The 6,601-nt window shown below is 41.2% G+C and overlaps 1 protein-coding gene across 1 annotated transcript; it reads left to right on the forward strand.

The window, feature by feature from the left end:
• The first annotated feature begins 293 nt into the window (after positions 1-293).
• Positions 294-3,820, forward strand: LOC104447171 (disease resistance protein RUN1). The gene is made up of 4 exons (XM_039313762.1): positions 294-1,051; positions 1,349-2,480; positions 2,611-2,877; positions 3,056-3,820. The coding sequence occupies exons 1-4, from the start codon at positions 294-296 to the stop codon at positions 3,818-3,820; spliced, it is 2,922 nt and encodes a 973-aa protein (XP_039169696.1).
• The last annotated feature ends 2,781 nt before the right edge of the window (positions 3,821-6,601 follow it).

Below are 6,601 nucleotides of genomic sequence, written 5' to 3' on the forward strand. Positions count from 1 at the left end.
CCTAAACGCGGTAGGCAGCGTAATCATTTCCCTTGGGCAGATCCTGACCCGGTGATTGGAAGGATAGAACTGCCAAAAACATCGAAACGAATAAAGTAAGAAGAAAAGAAGAGAGAGGAGACAACTAAGACAAGTCTTCGCTCGGGTCAAGACTCGACTGAGGCTAGAGGGGCGTAATGAGGTGAATGCTCCAGATTCAGATTTGTGAACTCCAAACGACTTCAATCAAGTTTTGATCATCTTCATCTCCATTCGAGCCAGAGCCTGCGTCGCAATTGGTTGTTCGTGTTCCAATGGTTCGCTATCAAGTGTTCCTCAGCTTCAGAGGACCAGAGACACGCGAAAACTTGGCCCAGTACCTCTACGACCAGCTCAGACGCTTCGGGGTTGAGGCGTTCCTAGATCGTGAAGAGATCCGGGACGGTGACTGTATCAGTAGAAAGATCGAGGAAGCCATCGAGCGCTCCGACGTCTGCGTCCCTATCTTCTCCCAGGACTTCGCTTCCAGCGCAGCTTGCCTGATGGAAGTGGCCCATATGGTGAAGTCTGGTAAAAAAATTCTTCCCATTTTCTTCTTCGTCAAGCCCTGCGATGTGCGCTACAGGCGGGGAACATACAGAGAGTCCTTCAAAATCCACAGGGCCAAAAAGTATCATTCCGAGTTAATAATCAGAGAGTGGGAGTATGCTCTGGAAAAGATTGCTGGTTTCAAGGGACCGGAATTCAAGCAGGCTGATCTGAAGGCTGCTCTGAGGGCTGCTCTGGAGGCTGCTCTGGGAGAGATTGGTCATGGACTGGAATTTAAGAAGGCTGCTTTAGGGGCTGCTCTGGAGTCTGCTCTGGAGGCCGCTCTGCAGGCTGCTCTGCAGACTGCTCTGGATGGACAGACTGATGTTATACGGGGACTGGAATCCAAGAAGGCTGCTCTGGAGGCTGCTCTAAAGGCTGCTCTTGGAGAGATTGGTGTTATAAAGCGACCGGAATTCAAGGAGGCTGCTCTGGAAGAGATGGGTGGTACAAAGGGACGATTTTACAATGATCTCTTCAGCGGGTAAGTGTGATCGCTCGATTGACATTGCTTTACTTGTTTAGCTTGCAGAAAGAAATGATTAGAGAATTGGCTTGTATATTCAGATGCTCGCCACGCTCTTTCTGAGATCCAGTTAACTTCTGGAGATTCCATTTTCTTCTTACCTTTTTAATCGCCATGCATGTGTGCATATCGTACAGTTTCTCTAAGCGGTCTTCCTCATGTTTATTTTCTTAATTGATGATGTCACCGGTACCCTTCGTACCTTCCCTGAAATCTAACCGCTCCAAAAGGCAAACTTCGTTTCTCATTTTGTAGGTTTCGAGGACTAGAAGATTTCATTTCCCGACTTGGGAATTTCTTGATGGATAAGAAAGAAAAGACTAATAATTTAGTTGGAGTAGACAGACATGTGCCGAAATTGGTGCGAACGCTTGGTTTCGACTATCAGGATGGACGAGTCGTTCAAAAACAAGAGATGAATGGGAGGATGGTGTTTGTAGTGTGGGGTATGCCTGGAGTAGGAAAAACCACGCTCGCAAAGGAGGTATACTACAATATCAGACACCTCTTTGGTTGTAGCAGTTTTCTTGAAAATGTTCACTACAAGACCATACATGAAGGTGTGGTATCTCTGCAGAACAAGTTGATTCATGACCTTAGGGGAGGAGGATGTCAAGAAGTGAAATATCCCGAAAACGGTACCACAAAGATAAAACACCTATTCCAAAGAGAGAGAGTTCTAATTGTACTTGATAATGTGGAGAAACAGGAAGAAATCAAACCATTGGCTGAGGAAGTTACTTGGTTTGGTCCAGGAAGCATAATCATCCTCACATCCAGAAGAAGAGATATCATTACACACTATAAGGTTCCAGAAGATAGCAAGGGCGAACATCAAGTTTCATCTATGGATGAAGATGATGCTCTTGAACTTTTCTATAAACATGCTATTATTAAACCGGATGATCTCCCACAGAACTACAATGATCTTTCTAGGAAAATCACTTCTGCTGTGGGACGTCTTCCTTTCGCTATTGTAATTGTGGGAGATTATTTGCGCGGGAAGGACAAAAAAATATGGGAGGAGGCTCCGGGTAGATTGAAAGGGGAACTGGAAGAACAAGTGGTACCGTTATTTAAGGAAAGCTATGACCATTTGCGGAAGAACACAAGAGAAATATTCCTTGATGTAGCATGTTTCTTTATAGGGGTTAAACAGAGAAACCCCCATTATATGTGGAATGCTCAAGGACGTCAACCGTATACTAGTGTTGATGAGCTTCAAAACATATCCTTTCTAAAAATTGGAGAAGAAAATGAGTTTTGGATGCACAACCAACTACAAATATTTGGAAGAGAAACCGTCAATAAGAATTGTGAAGACCCCAGAGAGCCCAGCAGGCTATGGGATTTCAAAGATGTCCAAACAACATTGCGGAAAAAGCAGGTAGAATTACACTGAGATTTATCCAGTATTCTCGTCAAGTTTTCCTGTTGATGCGATGATTATATCATCGTTTCATTGCATGTATCTTTTGTTCTAATTTTACGCTCCCCTTTTTCCCACAAATTTTTAGGTTAAGGAAAAGGTCAAAGCTCTCCGTGTAACCCCCGATCGCAATCGAGATTCCCAAGTCAACAGTCGTCTTCATTGGAAAAGTTTTCTTAATCTAGAGCAACTGACGTTTCTTCATTTGGATGGTGTTGAAATTGAAGGAAATTGTGAGGATGACATTGTTGATATTAGAGGAAATACTGAGGATGTTCTTCTGGACCTAGTATGGCTTGATTGGCATGGATGCAGGGAGAAATCACAGTTGTTTGCATTGAGCATGGAGAACCTGGTAATTCTCGACTTGAGTTCAAGCAAAGTCATATTGAGCTTGGAAGACTGGAGAACATTGATAAAAGTAAGGCATTCATGTGCTTGTGTGCTTTTTCAATACACGTGCGCTCCGCACTTTATCTTAAGACATTATAATTGAAGTAGTAACTAACATATGAATCATGTCGTTTTTGCAGAAGGCTAAGGTTTTGAAAGTCCTCAACGCAAAAGATTGTCCTTCGATCTTTGCATCTCTTAAATTCCCCGACCCAGTCCCTTTAGAACGTCTGATCCTGGAAGGTTGTTTGTTAGAAATTCCAACAGATCCTAGATTGACATCTGGCTTAGTGAATCTAGTTACCCTGAACATGAAGGGTTGCACATATTTTAAATATTTGACACAAGCACTGTGCTCTCTAAAAGCATTGAAAGAGCTTTTCATTGACGGAACTAAAATTAAAAAACTTGAATTCAATGAACGCTCCCTGCCTTCACTTGAAATTCTCAGTGCTTGCGAATGTGAAGATTTGGTTGACGTCAATTCCATTACATTCTTAAAGACTCTTCAGAAGCTTAGTTTAAGAAGTTGCAAAAATCTAAAACAACTTCCAGCTTTCCTTGGATTGCTTACTAAGCTACAGGAAATGGACCTGTCGCACACCTTAATTGGGGAATTACCTCCATCAGTTGACAAGTTGGACAATCTTCAAGTGCTAAAGATGGTTCGTACTTCCCTAATAGGATTTCCTAAAGCCATAAAAAATCTTAAGAAGCTTGAAGAGTTGGATTTCACTCAGTGCGTAAGAATGAGGGGAGAATGCATCATTACAGGATTGGATTCTTTAAGAATCTTGAGATTGAAAGGCACAGGAATTTTTCGCGTGCTCTTCAGAGATATTGGGAATTTTTGTCTCCACATCCTTGAGTTCGATAATAGTGACAATGGGCAGACGGCTTCATAATTTTGCTGTAGCTCAGACCTTGTTGTTGACAAAATGCAGATGATCCTGTATATGTCATGCTTTAGTCTTGAAGGTGGAAAACTAAGGTATGTTTTGGAAATTTCTTATCCATGCGGGCTTAGACGAGCAAGTGGATGACAGAGAAAGTTGACTTTATCAAATTGCTCTTCTCGACAGATTACTCTACTGATGTCAAAGCCACAGAATTTGCATTAATGATTATAAATAATTTCAAGCTACGTTTCTGAAGAGGTTGAAATTGAAGCATCTTTGGAATGATTTGAAGTAGGAGCCAACAAAGAGAGAGATCTTACATTTGGAAAGACACTACTCTTTGTTCCTTTTTTTTAATTTTTTGTGCTTGGGGACCCGGCTTTTGACAGCATGTAGGCGACCTTCTTAGTCTACTCCTTGTATCTGTGATCTTTATATGTTGAATTTTACCTCAAACTTTGTGAGCATTTTCATATTAGCTTGTTCCATCATCTATGCAACTTCTCTTTTCTCTTCCTTGCCGTCACATCATTGGTTTTCTTTCCTCTTTCTCTTGACTTTCTCTGTTTGCATTTTCCTGCATCAACGTATTATCAGCAGCAAGTAAAAGTAAATGATGTTATCACATTAGAACCGTACATACCAATACAATGATTCCCATCTTTGGACCACAAGCATGTACTGCCAAATTCAACTTGAAGTGATATAGCACAAAGCGGGGGGAATTTCTTTGGATATGCAAGAAACTCTGTTTGAATGACATAATGCTATTTCCTTGGTTTGCTGCTTGCAGCATCCTATGATTTAATTTGGGTAGGGCATAAGTGTTAGATGCAGTACAAGTCTCAAGGAAACTCAGGCAAGCTGTTGCTAAACCCAACTGGACTTCCTAGCTGTAGACATGGTTGCTTCGCATCTTGTTTTTTTCTCATTGCTATAGTGGTCTTCTCCTTAATTCTGTCGGGTTCTAAATTTTCTATTGCTCATAGCGTGTCTTCACTGGTGTTGATATGTCAACAATTATATCCAAGGATTGAGTAATCTTTCTATTGAAGCTTGCTCGTCATTCACTTCCATTTTCCTGTAAATGGTTTTTGCGAGTTCATGAATTCCCTAGTGACCCTAGGTATTAAAGGAAAGTTTGTCCCTCATGCATTTTGTGGGTTGAACGTTCAATGAGATCCTGACCTCCAGAGATGAGCGGTCTAGGTGCTCTTTTTGGTTTCGGAATGGAGCTTCTTGCTCTGGTTGTAGAAAACATGCCTAAGCGGCCAACAGAGATTTTTTTTTTTTTTGGAGGGCATTAGTATTCCATAGGATTCACATGGTGTATGCACGATAAAGGATGAAGAATATGAAGTGACAGCAGGAGCTTATTACATCGCTGAAGATATGGCAGAATGTGAAGCAATGGCCTTAATTAGCTAAGATTTCTCACTTGGATCCCTACTGCAGTCTCAAATTCACAAAGCTAGCTCATTAAGTTTCGGGATTGATGGTCATCCATCAGAATCCAAAATATTTTAGTTCCAATGACTTAAAAGAGTGGAGTGATTGTAAGCTTACATGGTAGTTATTTGCAAGTCTATGTCGAACTGGAACTTGTGTTGGGTGGGGAAGGAGAGTTGCTTGATGATGATGAAAATAAAAAGTTCCTCTTAAAAGGAAAAGTTTCGCTCAAAAAGTGAAATGTCAAGATAAGCCAGGCTCAGCTCTTTCATAGAAGACAAGCATGGATTCGATCCACTAGGTCTTTGATTTTGTTCATTTCGAGTCCAAGGCTTGCCTTCACACCTGGAATAAGTAATACTTAGAATGCAACCCAGCAATTGGCTCAGCGTTAGCGGATCAACTTATTCCTCGTTACCCTCCTTGGAATCTGACATTTTAACAAGGCTTAATCGAATTCTCTTTTATTTCTTCAAGAAGGATCATTTAATCTGATTTCCTTCTGCAATAGGTTATAATACCATTTGCTTATCTTTCACTTCGATTCGACTCAGAGTTTGGTTGCTTTGGCGTTGTTGAACTCGAAATTATCCTATGAGCATGAGATCTGTGTTACGGAGCATCTCATGGACTTGTCAATCCGATCTCACTTTGTTCCCTTTTTCATGACATCCTTTGACATGGCTAAATACTTGATTTTAACCCAGTACTTCCACCATGACTGTACATAGACTTTCCGGGCCATCTTTTTACTTTTTAGCTAGAAATCACTGACATAGATGCCAGTCTTGTATGACATGACTAGCGCTAACGTAAATAAATTTTTTTTGTGACTTCTTCTTTTCTTTTCTTTTCTTCTTTTTTTTTTCCCCAACTATGAGCCGACAGGTTGAGTTAGTGACCCTAGGCAGCTACGAGCAAGGATCTCCACACCCTTGCTAGGCATAGGAGAGGGTGTTGGGCCCTTGCTCAAATCTAGGCCACGAGCTCCTCGCCTATGGCCAACAAGGGCATCATGGCCCTCGTTCGGATCAAAGTGAGGGCTTGATAGGGTTGCGACACCTTTGCCCGTTACCCTTGCCCAGTGGCCAACAAGGATTGTGATGCCCTTGTTGGTCAGAGGAAAAGAAAAAATAAAAAAAAAAAATGGAAAAAAAATTGTAAAATTTGTCCACCTCAAAGACTTATTGTGCCACATAGGACTCCGATGTCCATGTTTGTGATTTCTAATCTAAATTGGCTAAATGGACTATATTGGCAAATCGTCAAAAGTTTTAATAATAAATTGATTCAATTGAAAGGTTTAAACCGAATTAGTATTAATGTAATAAGTTTACA

The sequence above is a fragment of the Eucalyptus grandis genome, chromosome 5 (assembly GCF_016545825.1).
Source record: "Eucalyptus grandis isolate ANBG69807.140 chromosome 5, ASM1654582v1, whole genome shotgun sequence".
NCBI classification, from domain to species: domain Eukaryota; kingdom Viridiplantae; phylum Streptophyta; class Magnoliopsida; order Myrtales; family Myrtaceae; genus Eucalyptus; species Eucalyptus grandis.

Excerpts from the sequence above, each read along its gene's own strand:
- LOC104447171 (XM_039313762.1), top strand. The coding sequence starts at position 294 with ATGGTTCGCTATCAAGTGTTCCTCAGCTTCAGAGGACCAGAGACACGC. Across the intron at positions 1,052-1,348 it reads TACAATGATCTCTTCAGCGG|GTTTCGAGGACTAGAAGATT; the intron begins GTAAGTGTGATC and ends CTCATTTTGTAG. Across the intron at positions 2,878-3,055 it reads CATTGAGCATGGAGAACCTG|AAGGCTAAGGTTTTGAAAGT; the intron begins GTAATTCTCGAC and ends TCGTTTTTGCAG.